This window comes from Ursus arctos, unplaced genomic scaffold (genome assembly GCF_023065955.2).
Source record: "Ursus arctos isolate Adak ecotype North America unplaced genomic scaffold, UrsArc2.0 scaffold_2, whole genome shotgun sequence".
Classification (NCBI taxonomy): domain Eukaryota; kingdom Metazoa; phylum Chordata; class Mammalia; order Carnivora; family Ursidae; genus Ursus; species Ursus arctos.
In genome coordinates this window covers 12,470,512-12,489,882 of record NW_026622874.1, presented here as the reverse complement: position 1 = coordinate 12,489,882, position 19,371 = coordinate 12,470,512, and the positions used below count along the sequence as shown (strand labels likewise).

At 41.3% G+C, this 19,371-nt stretch overlaps 1 protein-coding gene across 1 annotated transcript; it reads right to left on the bottom strand.

The window, feature by feature from the left end:
• Positions 1–863: 863 nt before the first annotated feature.
• On the bottom strand, positions 864–17,529 carry LOC113262846 (putative dimethylaniline monooxygenase [N-oxide-forming] 6). The gene is made up of 9 exons (XM_057315514.1): positions 17,453–17,529; positions 16,896–17,135; positions 12,114–12,302; positions 10,815–10,977; positions 9,633–9,775; positions 8,053–8,252; positions 5,514–5,869; positions 3,251–3,323; positions 864–1,858 (listed from the first exon to the last, which is right to left on the bottom strand). Exons 2-9 carry the CDS (start codon positions 17,025–17,027, stop codon positions 1,516–1,518), a joined length of 1,599 nt encoding a protein of 532 aa, XP_057171497.1. The 5' UTR covers positions 17,028–17,135; positions 17,453–17,529; the 3' UTR covers positions 864–1,515.
• Between the last annotated feature and the right edge of the window lie 1,842 nt (positions 17,530–19,371).

The following is a 19,371-nucleotide window of genomic DNA, read 5'->3' as shown; positions in this document are numbered from 1 at the left end:
TCATATCATGTAAATATCCAATTGCTCTAGTACCATTTATTGAAAAGACTGTCATAGCGCCACTGAATTCCCTTAGGTAAAGCGAACGATTTGCTTAAAAAATACATACTGCCAAAACTCTCTCGAAGAAACACGTAACCTAAGTAGTCCTGTATCTTTTAAAGAACTTGAATTTGTAGTTTAAAAACTTTTCCATAAAGAACTAGAGACCAAAATGGTATCACTGATGAATTCTACCAAACATTTAAGGAAACAATAATGCCAATTACAGACAAGCTCTTCCGGAAAATTTAAAAGGACAGAATACTCTCTAACTCATTCTATGGGACCATTGTTACATTGATACCAAAACAAAGACAAAATATCACACACACAAAAAAATACTGATCAATATCCATCATAAACATACATGCAAAAATCCTTAACAAATGGTAACAAATATAATCCTACAGAGTATAAAACAGGTAATAATGTCATGACCAGATGGGGTTTATATCAACTGTGCAAAGCTGGGTTTATAGTCAATGTAATTCACCATATTTTAACCCAAACTATATGATCATCTCAATAGTTGCAAAAAAAAAAAACAAAAAAAAAAACAAACCATCTGACAAAAGCCAACCTCCATTCCTGATCAAAACTGTCAGCTCACTAGGAATAGAAGAAAACTTCCTCAACTTGATAAAGCGTATTTATGAAATATCTATAGGTAACAGCATTCTTACTGGTAAAAGACTCAATGCTTTATTCCTAAGATTAGGAACAAGGCAAGGAAATCTGATGTCACCACTTCTATTCAACGTTATACTAGAGTTTCAATGCAATAAGGCAAGAAAAAGAGATAAAAGACATTCAAATCGAAATCGAAGTAAAGCTATCTTTATTTTAGACAACATGATTATTTATGTAGAAAGTGTTATGGAATTTACAAAAAAGTTACTAGAACAAATGACTGAATTTCTAAATATTAGCAGTAAACAATAGGAAATTAAAAAATGTTTAACTACCATTTGTAGTTAAAAAGTATGACATAGAATAAATCTGACAGAAGATGGGTAAGAACTCTACACGGAAAACTACAAAACACTGCCGAGAGCAATTAAAGAAGATCTAAGTAAATGAGTTCATGTCATGGGTTGGAAGATTCAGCATAGTTCTGATGTCATTTCTCCCCATGATAAAACACCCTTAAGAAATTTACTAAACTTTGTTCATCCTGAAAATTTGTGCTCATCCTCCTTCATCCTTATCTCAAGCACCTCCAACCTTGCCAATTCAGGAAGTGAGAAGTCTTTTTAGAGTATAGATTCTCATCAGAAAGGGAAAGGCCGAGTATTTTCCATTTTATTTAGACTTTGAGTTAAATACGCCAGAATTCATTTTTACATCTGCAGGAAGGGAAAGAGTAGCTAGGAGATTTTATGTATGGGTATGTGTATTTATCTAGAATTTAACTACCTACATATCCACAATAAAACTTCTAGACCAAACTCTGAGACCTAAGGGACTTCCTCATTAATAAAACGTAAGCCAAACAGCCAGCAAAAGCAGTGGGCATGAAAGCATTTTGAGCAAATTGTGAAAGTGTTGGGGTCTCTGAGCTTCACTGACAGCTCTTGTCCTGGTTGGCTTTACTGTCCTGTCCCACTGGGTCAGGATGGCATTTCTGGCCCCATCCCACTTCCCTGGTCCCATCAGTCGAAACTGGTATGGGCTGCAAGGACCAAAGAACACCTCCAGAGCCAGCTGGGGATCAGTCAGGAAAAGCCACGGTATGTTAGGCTTGGCCCCTATGAAGGAGCACAGCTCGTCCATGTATGTGATGTAATCTGTCTGCAAAGTCTGGCTCTGGCCAAACCTGAGGAAAGAAAAGAACATAGTGGAATGAGCACAGTTGTAAACCAAGCACTGATTTCTTACTACCTCCGAAAAGTAGCATTTGAGTTAGCACCTCCAGGGTTATCCTACTCCTCTTTCTCCACAGCATTGACTTTATCATTTGTTCTTTGGCTATAAATGAATTGATTTTCTTTTCTCCTTCCTAATCTCTAAGTTTGATGTTATTTCGGTCTTCTGCCTCTGGCCTGGAGCGAACTGACCTTCGTGTGTCCAGATGACTGATTAACTTAGTTTACTCTTTAACACATGGTTATTCTTTACATAACATCGTTTGCGATCTGCCCCAATGTTAGATTTTGGGGCATGGTCTCATTTACTTTTACAAGCCCTGAAGAACGGGCTACCATTTAAGAAATAAGGTTGACTTTGGGGCTTCTCTTCTTCCTCCTCCTTATTCCTAGTGGCCTGTATTATAAAGGGTGGTAAGTAGAGAGTTGCGTGAACTGCTAGCACACAGGGGTGCCCGCTTCTCAGAGCTGTCCTGTGAACTGGATGAGATGCAGGAGAGATTTTGTTAAGTCGGAAGGTTCCAGGTCTTCTCTTCTCTAGAAGCTTCACCAGCAACTACCTGGCAGCACCCAGTGAATGATGTGTTAGAGCTTGAAAGAGGAAAGAAACTTCTTCTACAGTCAGCTCTTCATTTGGTGGGATTCATTATTTAATTATTCTTTCAACAGGTTTTAATATATAATTTGAAAAGGATATACTTATATAGAAGGAATTAACATAAAAATTACATTTCAATATCTGATGTCCAGCCACTTAAATGACTTTCTACAAATCCCATTTATGGTGTACTTGAGAACCTATGTTTGGATGAATCAGAAATGAATATTCTTTTAGAAAAAAATACCAGGGCAGGTGAATTCAGTTCAGTTCTTCATTTGGTTTTCCTATTACAGTGCTCAGTTCCCCACTAGTTAGCTTGCTGGCGGACATGTGGCTGATGGAAAGGACTTCCTGGAGATGTTTGAGCTGGATAATTCTTTGTTTAGGGGGCCTGTCCTCTGCAATGTAGGGTCTTTAGCAGTATCCTCACTTTCTACACATTAGATGCCAATAGTATACCCTCTATACTTCAATAACCAAAAATGTCTCTGGAATTTGCCAAATGTCCCCTGGGGATCGAAATCACCCCCATTTGAGAAACCATACTCTGGAGTGTAGTGTGCTTTAACACGACAGGTGACGTGTACTGACTATAATTTTCCTATCGAATACTGCTTGATCATAGCAAGTGTTCCAAAAACGTGAACTTTGACTACTAAACATATTATAAAATAGATAAATATTTTCCTACATATAAAGGAAAAACTTAGGATTTGTTTCATTAGCAAGTGTAATCTCTTACCACTTGAGTTTCTTCCCCATTTTCTCATCAATATCATCCATCATTTCACTTGTGGTTGGCAAGGTACATGATTCTAGAAAAGAAATGAGAAAGAAATATTGAAAAAGATGAAAAAATCAGAAATATATAATGACACATGGTGAGTTTTTCTTAGTACTTATGAACTATGTCCCTAAAAGATTTTGTATCAAGAGGAGCTATCTTTGGTATCTTTGGTAGAATAACAATTTACAGAAATTAAGACTTGGGATGGCAATGAACCCCCTCTGTGAATAGCAAAGTTGGCCGGCAGTGAGATAGTGAGAGCAGAGAAGTTTATGGCTTCAAATCACCCAATCTCATATTGCTGTGACGTCATATAAGGCCTAATCCTCAACATGCCTGAGATATACCTTATACACATAATAGCTTAACAGTTTCTTTGTATTTCTTATTTGCATCCTCTTATTAATAATTCTTTCAAGAAATAATCTGCTAAAACAGTTCACTCTGAGGTACATGGCAATTAAAATGGAACAATGGAAGGAAGCATGGGCTTGCCAGCATCAGCTTGCAGCCAGAGGGGATATTAAGGGGCATTGGAAAATTTTTAGTGTTTTGCAATACCTTATCAGTGGGGGGTCATCTGGTTGCTGAGGGTAGCCCTTTTGCTTTTGTAACAGTGGCAGAAAGCTGTTATGACATTCATGGTGGAGAAACGTCCTAGTCAGAATATTACCTAGCCTGCTAGTACCTTGTGGTCAGATGTGCGCTAGAATTTTTGTCTGCTTCCTTTGATGTTGTGTCCCAAGTGCCAAGACAGAGTGTGGTACATAGTAGTGCTCAATAAATATTTGCTGAATGACTAAGTGATACATTTTGTTTCATGTAAATTTCTTGGGTTTATGAACTGTAGCCAACTTTTTTGTAAAACCCCAGGTGTTTGGCACTGTTGTGCCTTTAAGAGAAAAACGCAATGGAACTATTTTACGGAAAGCACCCTTATAAAAGATTTCATGCCAGGGTTTATTTAAATAATGATCCTTCGTGGTACACTTGAAATAGCTTATTTATCCACGACATTTTGAGAAAGCATACAGTCTATGATTGTAACATTTTCTTCATTACCTAGAGTCTAAGTTTTTATTTATTTAATTTTTTTAGATTTTTATTTATTTATTTGACACAGAAACAGCCAGCGAGAGAGGGAGCACAAGCAGGAGGAGTGAGAGAGGACGAAGCAGGCTCCCAGCAGAGGAGCCTGATGCGGGGCTCAATCCCAGAATGCTGGGATCATGCCCTGAGCTGAAGGCAGACGCTTAACGACTGAGCCACCCAGGCGCCCCTATAGTCTAAGTTTTTATGGACAGTATGTTAGGTGAGGTATACCTATATTGACCAAGGTTTTTGAACCCTTGAATAAAAAGACACTTTAAGTAATAATGTTGATCAGTATGATTGATGTAAGTTAAATCAATATATTTAAAACATTGCCTTTCTTCAGGCAATCCTCATATTCTTGATTTCCTCACAAAAGTACACTTGTAGCCACTGGAGACCATGGGGTCTAGGGTGGAGGGAGGAGGAGAAGATGGTCAATAGAGTAGGTGTGGCCCGACTTCGTTATTCTGGCTGTTGGACGCCAGTAAGATCCCTAGCATTGTCCGCAACATCCTCCAGGGCCCTTCTTTTTTTTTTTTTTTTTTTTTTAAAGATTTTATTTATTTATTTGACAGAGAAAGAGACAGCCAGCGAGAGAGGGAACACAAGCAGGGGGAGTGGGAGAGGAAGAAGCAGGCTCCTAGTGGAGGAGCCTGATGTGGGGCTCGATCCCATAACGCCAGAATCACGCCCTGAGCCGAAGGCAGACCCTTAACCGCTGTGCCACCCAGGCGCCCCCCCTCCAGGGCCCTTTTAACCTTCACAATGTATCTTGACATTGCCTTTACCTACTGCTGTCTTTCTCTTGCTTAAAGCCTTGCAGAGTCCCTCCAATTTCCCTATGAGACATCGAAGCTCTACAACACAGCTCCTAAGGCCCTCCATACTTTAGTCCCTTTCTCTATTTCTTATGCTTCTTGCCTCTGTTTTATATTCCCTTACAGAACACCCTAAGACTTCCCCTATTGTAACATGCCCCTGGCTCTATTTTAGACTGTGTAACGTCAAGGAGTATGTCTTGTTCCTTTTGTATTCCTAGCACCTAGCCCAGTACTTGGCATATAGTAGGTACTCAATAAATGTTCATTGACTAAATGGATAAAAGACAGAATGGTCCACCTACTTGCAAACACTTTAGCAGCCCAGCGAGCCTGCAGGTCAGCTGTGGGGATGGCAGCCCCAAGGGACTGGACAAGGCCAATCACAGCCAAGGTTGGCTTCTCCATTTTGGGGGGGAAGATGCCTTTAAACAAGGTGACCTCATGGTTTCTGCTTTTGATGATGGAGTCATCAAGGAAGGGGTAGGCGTAACCATAGCCCGTTGCGAAGATGATGGAGTCGATGGCCTCAAACACGGTGCCATCCTCAAACACAGCCGAGGTCTCCGTAAACTCCTTCACGCTGGGCTTGATGGACACAGTGCCACACAAGATGCAGGATGGGAGCTCGTCATTGAACACAGGCTCTTTCCTCAGGGGGCTGTTCAGAAACAAGAGACAAAGGCTCTTGCTGTAACATACCTCAAGTCCAAGAAATATCTGCAACAGTTCATAGCACTGGAACCAAATCTGAGGGGTTAAACTTGAGCATGAGAACAGCTGAGCTCTCCTTTTGTGGCAGTTTTTTTCCTATTGCCTGCAACAATCCTTAAGAAATTCTGTCTGAGGGACGTCTGACTTCAGCTCAGGTCACGATCCTGGGGTCCTGGGATCGAGTGCCGCACCAGGCTCCTTGCACAGCAGGGAGTTAGCTTCTCCCTCTGCCCTTCCCCCTGCTCATGCTCTCTCTCTCAAATAAGTAAATAAAATCTTAAAAAAAAAAAAGAATTTCTGTCTGAGCTGCGTCTTCTGGCCCTTTGAAGCTTGGATTTCCTTCTGGGTGCTTATATGATTTGGTGATTCACCGAATAGGTGAGAATAAAACTAGTTCCTAGCCATAAGCAGTGCTTTAGGGTGAAGAAGCTGGAACCAGATGGCCCAGGTTTATAATCTACCTCTGTTTCTCACGAGTGGCTACTTCTCTGTATTCGTTTCCTTGTGTGGGAGATGGGGATAGTGATAGAATCTACCTCATACTGTTGTGAGAATTAAATGAACATTACCTGTAAAGGATTTAAAACAGTGCCTGCCACTTGCAAGCATCATTGTTATAAGTGAACTAGTATTATAAATGAGGCCTTCTATCAGAAAATCAGATTTGCTTGGTGAGCTGCTTTATTGCCATGTTTGGTTTCCTTTACGTTGGTTGCCAACATTCTAGGATTCAGGGATTTTGGAATTTACTCCAAGTATCTCAAACACTCAGAAATTTTATAAATCTTAGAATCTGTCTAGATGCTTCCACACCATGCTCGACATCAATCATTCTGCAACCTCTTCTTTTGCCTTATAAGGTGACAAGAAGTAGGTCACAGTAAAACCTGTTTTTTCCCCCTGCCCCCTACCCAAGGGAGGAGTGAGAAGGTGGCATCAATACCTTAAGGTAACTGGAACCTTTTCTAAGAGGGAGCTTCATTCTTGGAATGAATGGATTTCCAAATCTATGTTTCAACTGTCTAAAGGGCAAAGCCAAATATGATTTGCAGTTGCTCTTAGAAGACAAAAATCTTAATTAGCTCAGGCTTTGGAGCTTCTGTTATATTAAACATAATTTTAAATGCATGAAATCAATATCTTTTCTTCTTTAGGGATGTAACCGTCCGCCAGACTAGGTAGGATAAATGTCGTGGAGTGAGGGGCTCCTGAACCTGGCATTTGCTATTTCAATTTACAGTTTCCTCTTACTTTTCCTTGTCTGATTCTCTAAACACAATGAACATTTTTTAAAAGATTTTATTTTTACATAACCTCTACACCCAACATGGGGCTTGAACTCATAACCCTGAGATCAAGAGTTGCATGCTCTACCGACTGAGCCACCCCGGTGCCCCTAGAATGCCTTTCTCATTAGTAGTTGTTGGGCTCTGCCTCTATAGAGAAGTATATAAACAAATATTAATTTTACAGGCTACGTCAGTTTTGTGAATCTGCACTGTTTTACACGTTCCATGCGTCCCGATTGTCCTGCTGCAATCCCAGACTCTGTGGTCGAGGAAGTGAGCACTTTCATTTTGAGATTTTCTGCTTTCTGAGACATGTGATTAACACTGCTTTGTTCATTGCTCTTTAGAAGCATATTGGAAAATTTGAGATTCATAAGAACCAATATTTGTAAAGCTTTATAGTTTATAAAGTGCCTTGATTTTTTATCTTACCGCATACCACAACAGTCTCCAGGATAGATATTATCATTGTTATCCCCATTCATCCATAGCATGGGTAAGATACTCCTCAAAAAGACAATTCATGAATCGGTTCAGCCCTCAAAAGTCTATGCTATAGCTCGTAGCTACCACAAATGAATCTTGCGTGTCAGGGGGATCTAGCTAGCTGCCTGCTCCTCTGCCATTTTGTATCTTCCCAAATACCTTTCCCCACTAGAGTCATTTCAGTAAGATTTTCACCCCATGCATGATCTCCGAGTATGCTGTGTCACTTATGCAGTCCTCAGTTTAATCCCAATAACCTCAGCGAGATGACTAAAGTTAGACCTAGAGAGAACAACTTCAAATGAAGCTAGTGCCCCACTTTTTTGGATGATACAACAGGAGTTACTCGTAGTACCCATTTAAAGGCATCAGGCCGTAGTTCTCATGCTTAAACCACGTGTTCATCTTCTTGACATACAACCAGTCAGAGACAAATGAAGGAAGGGCATTCCGGAGGAAGGTTGCAAAACGGGTCACGTATACCATGTCCCAAGGATAGCCATCATTCCAAACCCGGCTCATGACCCAGGAACCACTTCTGCTGCTGATAATGACCTGGTGGGGAAGGCAACATGGATTTCAATGTCACTCTGTAAGAAAGAAGTAGATATTACATGATGGACATGTTCTGGCGACATCTCCATACATTTCCCTCAATATCCAGGCAGGAGCATTTTTAAAGAGTTGGGTCAAGATGAATAATCCATGATTGAAACTAGGTAGAGACAGAACTACTCTGCCTCTCTATACCCCAGAGTGCTAGTGCACAGTTGTTGAAATAATGAGAACTTGTCATCTTGGAACAAGAGGGCTGTGTATTCAATTGTGACGGGCCTAATCTTCAGAGTCAGAGACATCGATGGTAGGACTGGTGGGGACCAGCTGGTCCAGAGCCTCAGTGGTGGCGGGTGGTGGTAGTTGCCGGATTGGGTGGGAGAAATGTAGCTAAATCTCTATCTGAAATTAGGCTGGAGAGATGCCAAAGAGTTAATTCAGTTCTCAGTCTAAAGTCTCCTCTTCCAGTCCTTCTTTCACACCCACTCCGCGACCTCTGCTAGGCACCCAAATCATGGCAGCTGTCTCGGCTCTGAGACAAGCCCAGCTGCTTGTCTATAATGCCACTTCTGTGACAACCCAAGGGAATTGAACTTCAAAGAATTCCTTAGGTTTTATTTACATACACTTAACAATTTGTTTATTGAGCACATGTTTCCTTAAAAATAGGTTAGATTCTTCAAGGTCTGTTGGTCATGGATGATTTAGCTTAGAGTCTTTCGGGAAGCCTTCCTCGACTTAATCCATGCTAAGCTAGGTTCTCTTTTTATGGTGCTGCCATTGCCACACCTAATGTCACTGAAATTTTATTACCTTCTTTAGTGCCTGTCATCTCACCTCCACCCACTGACTGCTCCTGGAAGTCAAGAAGTAGTCTGACTTATTTCTGTGTTTATTTCTAGTCTGACACGTAGTTCTGGCATATAACATGTGCCCAGTGTTTGTTGAGCGCTGGCTGTTGAGTGGATAAATGACAGTAAGAACCAAATTGTACGTGTCTTCCAGACCTTCAGAATGATAAGCACAATGCCTTTTGTATGGTAGGTGATAAGACATAGTCTTAAATAAATAAAGGTGGATCCTGACTAGCAACAGTTTGCTTAGAGGTGATCAGGACACAAAATTAAATAAAAAAATGCACTCTTATATATACATATATACACACGTAGACTTACCTCTGGGTCCGGCAGAATGGACTTCCTTGCTAGCCTGGGCCACATTACCTTGCTTCACAGGGAGAATGTCTCAAGTCCTCCTTGATTCAATGGGCACATGCAATAGGTGGATCCCTTGTTGAACGACATGGCTAACGTGAGCCTCGGTGCCTAAGCTTTGATTTAAGAGCACAGCTGTACCCCAGGTTTGTTTCTCAAAGTGTACCTGTGCAGCCAGACGACTGAGCTCCACCGCAATGTCAGATCCTGAGTTCCCCAGGCCGATCACAAGGACCCTTTTCCCCTTGAAGGCTTCCGGGTCCTTATAGTCCCTGCTGTGGAGGTAGTGGCCTTGAAACTGCTGTAGGCCTAAGTGGAACATGAGGAGTGGTTTGAGTTGATTTTCAGAAGAAATGATGAAGACTCACTGTTCTCATTTTTAAAAAAATTCCCATTATCAGTCTTAATTTTTTAAAAAAGTTTCCTGGTTGGAATACACTTATCCTTTGTCTATTTACACAATGGACATGTTCTGGGTTTTTTTGACACTAACCCCCAAACTAAGTATTTACAGTGCTTTAAAAAACTTACAGTATGGGAACTTACAGTTTGATAGTAATAATAGCTAATATTTATTGAGTACTTACTGTGGGCTAGGCCCTCTGCTAAAGGATTTACAGTTTAACCATTTAATCTTGATAACATCTCTGAGTGGCTGATACTAGTATCTCCATTTTAAAAGACAAGGAAATCAAGACAAAGAAATTAAGCTGACTCATCTTAGGTCACACGGTAAGGAACTAGTGGAATAAGAGGTTGAGGCCGAGTGTTCTAAGGCTACACTCAGAGCCCCCAAATATACTGCCTCTTGACCTTCATGCTTTTAATCTTCTCTTCTTCCTGAGTCTTACTCTTTTAATTATCTTGGCCTATGAACAGCATGCCTGCAGATTTTACAGTGGACATGTGTTCCTGTTGCAAGGAAAGAAGGAAGGAAGGAAGGAAGGGGACAGGAAGTTTGCTCGTGTATTGTATTTACTTGACCTCTGGCGCTTTTGTATAGTAATGGAGTATGCCACTACACACACACACACACACACACACACACACACCGAAATTTGCAAAACGTGCCTATAGATGACTACTAACAGCCCTTCCTCTATACAAGCACTTCCTCTGCAGGTCTTCATCTGATCTCTGACTTGCAGGTCCTTGATTCAAAATTTTAGCATAAGGGTTTAGGAGGCCAATTATTACTGTATTTCACATATCATCACACTTTAAAATTTTGTTTTGAAATTTTTGGAAACTTAAGGATAATTATTACATACAATCTATGGAAAGATCTCTCTCAACCCTTGATGTTTGTGTATAAGTCCCCAGACTATTGTATATTTTCCACACTTACCAGGAAAGGAATCAGTTGGTAGATTGGGGTATACATGATGTCCTGAACAAATCATTACAGCATCAAAAATAGCAGATTCCTCTTTCCCATCCTTTTCTGAAACAACTTCCCATTGTCCAGTGACTAAGAAGTTGGGACATTTCTTTATACTAGAAACCAGGGTCTTAAAGAAAACAGAAAGAAATTCCTTCTATTTACAATTCTATGGGTTTTAATTTTCTCACAGTGTTTCTGTAGAGGAAATAATTGTCATGAGCTCACCTGATCATTGAGAAATATAAGGGAAACCATTAAAATAAGGAGTCATAGTGATTCTTCAAATCTCCCAAGGAAAATTACTCAGTGGAGCATATTTACTTTTTTGACATCTAGTTAGTAGATCTGGGGTAAATTACACTGAATGTTCTTGTGAAAGATGCCATGTCATTTGCTTACTGCCACGCTCAACCGACATTCGTGGCTTCTTTCTCTCTGACCACATTTTCTATCAATTCCATAAATATGGGGATGTCTCAGGGTTATCAGTCCTTATTTCTCCTTTGCAATGTACAGATACTCTCTGTATTATTAGTCACTTGGAATATTAGTCACTTGGAAATATTAGTCACTTCCATAGCATGACTATTATGTAAATATATGTAAAATTATATTAAATATAAAAATAAAATAATAAATAAATGAAATTATATTAAATATAATCCCAATTCATAACTTTGTTGATTATTTTTCTCACTACATATATATGCTTTGCATTTAACAGTGATGAATGGAGATTAAGAATTCTAAACAAATGCAAAGTATTATTGTTACTTAAGGAGCCAAGGCATCTCTGTTATAAACAGCTAGTCTAAGGAACTAAGTGGGTGAAGGATGAGAGCAATGACTATGTTCGTCATTCATTTCAATGTTTACTCTCCTCATAATGGCACAACTTCTAAAGAATGCCATGGCTTCTTGAACCACAGTTCATTGGCATTGAACCCAGAAGTCTAATTATGGACTAGACAATTTGGGAATGTCTCTAAAACACGACAGTATGAGGGTGGAATGTACTATGATGGTAGAGTCTTTTCTAATATTTTCTATTGTATGCTAAAAGCTCTCAGAGACTAGTGGAGAACATGTTTAGGGAGAAAAAAACCCCAATACATGAATACGTTATAAACCAAACCAACATTTGATTGGTGAGCTCTCCAAATATTTGGTTCTCATTTCTAGAACAGAATAATACTATATCCTTGCTTCCCCCCCAATCGATAAACATACTGAGATCAACAGCACCAGTTATAAGGCCCTTACCTCAAACTGTATGTATCTTAAAAGATTCTTCTTTTGAGCAAATGTCCTTATGTATTCCTGGAGTTTGCTGTGGTGCATATAGTTGGGGTAATCATCAGGATAAGGGAAGTCTGGAAAGCACATCATCTCTTTGGAAGAGTTGGTGAATACAGACTGGTAAATGCTGGCTCTGCCTTCTTCTGCATGGTTCTAGGAAGAAGAATAAAGCTTAAAAAGGAAGCCAAGAATGACGTTCCCCTCAGTGAGTATTCAATTTTAGTTTGACCGAAACCTTTTTAATACGTAAAAAAAAAAAAAAAAAAAAAAAAAAAGACATTAAAACAATTCAGAGCTCTCTGTAAGATGTGGAAAAGAAAGCCCTTAGCACAGCACCTGGCACAGAGCTGGGGTTCTCTTACTTGAATTACCCCCACGTTAGCTCTGTGTTCATAGTCCCATAGAATTTTCTTTCTTTTTCCAATCACAGCAACTGTTCTGATGTCAGGCTCATGTTAAAAATAGAAACAACAACACAAAAACCTAAATGGTCCAAAGGAGGCAGCATTTTTAGTCTATTTGCTCAGCTCTATGGCATTCAGTGAACACTCACCAGCAACAGAACCTTCTCTTGAAGTGGAGGGTTTGTTTATTTGGTCTAGTGAGAATCAGCTGCAGGGCCCCTTAGAGCACAGATGCATAGGCCCCACCTGCAGAATTTCTGATTCAGTGTGTCTAGGCTGGGGCCTGAGAATCTGCATTTCCCACAGTTCCAGGCAGTGCTGACGCTGCTGGTCCAGGAGCCGCGCTTTCAGAGCCACTGCTCTATTCGAAACGAACTCTGTGCTTGAGGAGTTCCTCCGTCGCCGGTTAGGGGTACTCACCCCTCACCAAACAGACACAGGACACCAGAAGCCTCGGAACTTGTCTTAAACCTTGCTACTCCATCATGAAGCCACTGTGTCATTTTGGCCTCTTTTCGAGAAGTAGTTGAAGGCTCAATGGAAACCAAACATCTCCTTTCTGTTTTAAGGACAGGATGAAAGTTCACATAATGTGCTGCCTTGAAAGTACATTAAAAAGCTGGCAGCCTCTGTTTCCCCCAAACCCAAAAGAACCTCTGTGAAACGCGGGGAAGGGTTGGAATGACATGTTCCTGCTGGTTTCAAGATATCTATCTCCCTCCAGCCCCATACTGACCTCGGCAAGAGGTCAGACAAAGGTGCCGGAAAGGACCGACAGGCTTGCGCCTGGGGTGGGGAGGCCTGAGGCCTCCGTTTGAAAACAAAACTTCCTCTAGTCACGGTTGCTGTGTTTCTCATAATTAGCCAGGCTCAGAGATTTTAACTTTCGTAAGCCTCACTTTGAAATTTCTGCTAAGGTGAGAAAAAGGGTGATGGCTCGTGCCGGGCAGATTTTCAGACTTGAGTCTTTCCCATTCGCTCAAAGCCATACCTTTGGTGGGTGTTTGTGAGAAGGAGAAGTGGGAGGGAGGGCTCTCAGCGGTGCACTGAAGGGAGGGAGGCCTGAGCTTCAGCCAGGGGACTGGTTAAAGAAATGTAAGACTGCTCCGGGAAACAGAGAGGGTAAGACCTTGGATTATTTCCATCATGAATGAATCTCGGCTCTTCTGCCTCTTGACCCCAGCCAATTATAACAGGAGGAGGAAGAATATGTACCCTATAGCTCCTTGGAATTTTCCCTAAAGGGCTGTTCGACACACAAAGGAAAACAGATGTGTTATATAACAACAGGCCATTACTTCAGAGAGCTCATATTTTCAATTTCAGCATGTGGTGTGGCTTGAATGGGTAAGGAGGAAGTTCAGCTCAGACTCTGCCTCTGGCTGAGAGCTCTTGCCCTAGACCCAGAGATCCAAGCAGTCGCGGTCACATTATCGTGGCCTGTCTTGGGTTATCGCTGTGTTCATGTCTCATCTTCCCCACTAGAACGTCAGCAACCAGAGGGCGAGGTCAGAGGCTAATTCGAGAATGTTGTGCCTGCATGTCAGCAGTCTGCCTTGATCTTCTTCCAGATTCCATCTCTGCTTGTCAATCCCATTTCTACTTGTCCAAATATACCCTCAAGGACCAGCTCAAAAGTTGCCCCCTCTGTCACGCCTTTCCTTGCCTCTTTCTTACCAACCGGAAGTCATCCTGTCTCTACCTCCACCAAGCCCTGATTGTCTTTACTGCCCTAATCCCATACTCACTTGTATTATAGTTAGTCTAAGACTTGTTTTCTCTGATTTTAAAACGCTGGTTGCCCGCCCTATCTTATCTGCAGCCACACCCTTACATTGTCTCCTATGCGTAGTGGACTCCCACTGTATTTGTGGAGTGAGTAAATGAATGGGTGAGTGGAACAAAGGGCCAGATAGTTCTGGTTCCATTGTTCTGCCCTTTTGTGTAGCAGAAGCATGAAAGCCTTTTGAGGAGATGAGGCCTTCATGCTGGAGGATAGGAAACTTAAAACATGCTCACATTCAGCCTGCTAGTGTTTAAACCTCATTTGGTTTCCATTTTGCAGAACAATCTCACGGTCAAAAGTTCAGAATTATCAGGTTTCTTTCTTTCGGGATACTTTCTGCCTAACAGGACTTGCAAGATAAAAGCTTATGTAACACGTTTTTCAAAAATCCCTTTCTGAGAATGGATTGTATGCACCAAGCAACTTTCCTTAGAAAAGAAGAAAGCGGTACAGTGTATGGAAGGGACTAAAGTTTAGGGTGTTTTTATGTGCTTACATGCCCATAGGGCTGTGAAGTAAGATTCTGCTTATAACCAGTGACCTTATGGGGAAGAGATACCCCGTCTTGTGGATAACCCAGACCTGCCTTTGCATTTTATTGATCTGTCATCTCTTGCCTCCTTCAATAAACTCCGTGATCTGGCTGCACGAGTTAACTTAAAGATCCCTGGGTATTCCCTGTTTACTGCCTCCTCTGTGCCTTTCATGCTGGTCATTCCTACCTAGAAACCTCTCCCACCTGGTCCTGCACGCTGTGGGTGACTATCTATGGGGTGTCATTCACAGACTACAGTGGGAATGTCACTCTCTGGAGCTGTGTCACGTAATAATCCTTTACTTTTGTTGTCTGAGAACACCCTTTGAGTCTCAGCTAAGAGCTCTCCTTGCAGGAAATTTCCCTTCACCTGCTAACATTTTAGTAGCAGCCCCCCTCCCCTCACCCCCTTCTAAATCTCCAGGCACTCATTCATTAAGTTGACAATCACCAAGGGCTATCTCACTGTTGCACAGTTTTATAACCTCTTATTTGAAATTCTTAGGGCTAGATATATTTTGGAATTTGTAGATTTTTGGATTTTTCTCCATAACGCTTCTAGTGAGATCTGGGACAGCACCCTATAATCAAATACAAGAAAATTTCTGCAGTGAAACACAAACTGGCACAAATAAAGATTATAAGTAGCCTAATGTCAAATTCAACTCATGTTTTCTAACCATATGACTTCGGGAAAGATTTAGACATCAAACGAATTTTTGCCCATTTTCCATCAAAGGATTGTGAACCTGTATTATGGCTTACTTCACCAAGTGGATTTGAAAACGTTTCTGTAGAGTAATTATGTCACATATTTTTCATCTCAGGACCTGGCACAAAACTCTGCCAAAATAGATGTTCAGGCAGCATTTAATTGTTGCTGATAAGATCATAGAGAACCATTTCATGATTTAGCCTAAGCTGGCTACATCTCCCTGAACAAATGTAAATAAAGAAAATCGCATCCTTAAAAAAATAGCTCTTGATTATTTCCTAATGGAAATGATCTTATATCTCGTATGATACATTCAGGATGATAGGACCTCTCACTTAAAAAAAAAAGCCTCTTGAGATGAATACAAATACGTCTTAAGTTAGTACTGATATATTCTATTAGAGCAGCGTGTTGTTGAGGTCTGGGCAAGCACTGAGCCCAAGACAGAATTTGGTTACAAGGCAAATGGTGTGGATATAATGTCTTCACGTCAAATATGTATCATTTACATCCAATCACAATGGCTGGGAAATTCAGGACAGAAAAAATAGAAGTTTCCCCAACCTGGCTTTCAAAATTTAAAAATTGTTTTATAGTGAATAGTTTCTGATTATATCATTTGTCCAACAATGAGTCTGAATGGTAAGGACAATCATTTTTCTCTCTGGTTTTGGAGTTCGCAGAGTATTCAATAACCACACACACAACATGCACAATCATCATTTATCATAACTTACAATGTCTTTGCAATAGACATGAGTGAATTATAGCATCACATCCCATTACATTTGGAAGGCGTATTAGAGGAAACCTAATCTCCAACCTAGGCATTTGACAAATGAGCATTTGAAGTCCAGAAAGAAAAAAATGACTTGCCTAAAATTAATTTTCCCAGGAAACCTAAGGTTGAGACTATAACTCAGAGCTTCTGACTTTGGTCTAATTTTTTCTCTTTCTCCTCCCCCCCATGTTGCTAGGTTTTCTGAGCCATAGTGAATGGGGATAGAATCCTTTCAGTTACAGGGGGAAGGCAGTGATACGTTTTTGTTTTTGTTATAAATTCCTGACATTAGCACCCTTTATAGCCTCAAGATCTGGGCTCTGTTACGCAGGTAACAGTGTTTCATGAGCTGGTGTGAAGTAGTTTTGAGTGACTGGACAATAGCATGATGGGAGAGATCGAATTTTACTTTCCAGACCTGGAGCTTTGGTGACCTACCTCCCCAGTCTGAAGAGAACTGATCAGACTTGATTTACAGAGCAACCCATCTCCCTTCTGTTTGTATCCCAATAACGTCCCACTCACCGAGAATTTCCAGAGGCCTCCAACATCATTGCTCCTCTCAAAGCAGGTGGGCTCCAGCCCCTCTTCCAGGCAGCATCGGATGGAGGCCAAGCCGCTGACACCAGCTCCGACAATGGCCACTCTCTTCCCCATGGTCGCCAGAAAGAAGGTCTGCAGAGAGCTCCTTCAGAAGAGTGTCCCTGAATACTTGGGATTTTTCAGTAAGAAGAATCAACCCAGGTTTGTGCGTCGGTTCCTCACCTTAATACAAGAAGACATAGATGCACATTAGCAAGTTATGCTTATTATTTTTACCACTTTTGCTATAGTAAGATAATAAATCTGGCTTCTTCTCCTGGTTATTCAAGACACCCAAAATAGCAGAGTCAGTGACTATTGGAGCAGGAAGGACCTTGAAGTTCATCAATCTAATGTTCTCAATAACAAATGTAATAATAGTCACCCCAAGAAGCTTAGAAATGACTTCTTCTACATCTCACAGCTGACAAGTAAAGAAGTTGGAACCAGGACTCAGGGCTTCTGCATGAAATCCGCTGTTCCAAATAATCCCTACTCACTTTGAATTCTTGGCTCTATGGGGTCTTAGTCTCAATGAACTGCCTTCCTTTCCCCCAGAGAACCAGCAGTTCTTTAAATGTAGAAGAAGATGGCGTTTGACAATGTCTTTTGATGTAAAAACGGAGGAAGGGGGAGGAGTTATTAGTCTTAAAGTAAAAATTCCTCTTTCCTTGTATATTTCATGGTGTAGAGCCCTGGTAAAACCTGGAAGAGAAGGACTGAGTGTGGTAGGGATAGCAGAACAGGGGAAGGGATGGGGAAGCAGAGGAGGAAGGGGACAGGGGAAGGGCAAGAATGAGGTCCCTGGTCCTGGTTCCAAAAAATGAGAGTAACTGATATTGTTCACTGAAGCTGTAAGGTGAAACCTCTGGGAGATTAAAGGAACAATGGTTCTTTTATTTATTTTTGGTTTGGAACTATAGAATATATAAACAAAGGCTGTGCACCTGGACTGTTTGTTAGGCTAATAGTGAAAAGAACCCTCAATTTTCTGGAAACTTAGGAGTGCATGATGTGAGGAGCTGAGCTAACACTTGGAGATGTTGAGTTTGTAAAACTAGTGAACTGTGAAGTCACTGAAACTTGTCTCTGGCTCCCTCTCACTTCTTCCCCCTTTTCCTGCGTCTCTCCATTTCCTTCTCCCCCTTCCTCCCTCCTGCCCTTCCTTCCGTCTCAGTACTTACCACATGTCATGTGTTATAGTAGTCTCTTGAGGATTCAAAGATGAAAAGACTCAGTGCTGTCCATCCAGAAGCAAAGAGTCTAATGGAGAGAGATGATCGATGTCGCAATGGAAGTTTGATTCAGTGAGTGCCAGCACTCAGGCAGGAACATGAGTGCACCTAAGAGAAGAATGAGAGGTTTCAAGAGGAAGTGAGAAGAGAACTGAGTCTTGAAGGAAGAATAGATGCCTGCCAGGTAGTCAAGGAGCAACACAACAAGCAGAGAGAAAAGTATGTGCAAATGCACGGAGAAGTAGGAGAACTTGATAGAGCGAGCTACAATTAGTTCTGTGTTGCTGAAGCCACAGGTAATGGGGATAGCAGAAGGTAAACTGGACATGCAGGGCCCAGATTCTGAAGGATATTGAAGTGCTGCACTCAATGGATTGCATGCCATCTGCTAGGTTATCATGGCCCATTCAAGAATTCTGAGCAAGGAAGTGACAAGATCAGAAAAGATCAGATTCATATGGAAGCTAGAAAGAACAGATATCTAGCTAAACAGCTAGATTCATATGGAAAGTGGTTAGAATCAGGGGTACCAGGAGGTAATTTTAATAGTCTAGAACGGAGATGCTGAGGCCTAAAGTAGAGCAGTGTCAGGGGAATGGAGAATAGAGAGACATAAGAGATATTTAGGAAGTAGCTGTTTGGGAACCTGTTGACTGATTATAGACTTGATGCCTCAAAGAAGGTCCTTCGATCTTTGAGGTTTCATGTTGTGATTTATATGCATATTTGCTCTTGATTTAGTGCAGAAAGCAGTAACCACAAAGAAAGGGACTTAGTACAGGAGTTAGGTGTAACGGACCGAAAGACTGATGAGGAGCAGAAACAAGGGGTCTGCTTGCCGTAGGCCTTGTAAGATCACACCTCTAGAGCTGCCATCCCATGGACAGGCCTTGCTGTTGTCACTACAGACATCTCCAGAGGGTGGGATATGGAGTTTGGCTGATGTAAACACACCTGTTGGAAAATGATTACAGATCAACACAGTCACAGAAACTCAGCCTCTGCTTCCAAGCCCACGTGGCTATTATCTCACTGGAAAAACCTAAATTGCATCCAAGCCCTAACTGCAAGGAAGTCTTAGAAATATAGTTTTTAGCCTTTCAGTCCTTGTGATGGAAGAGGGAACCCAAGGGGGGCAGGGACGATGTGCCGGGTGTCACTAGGCAATGTCTAGCCCAGTGGGT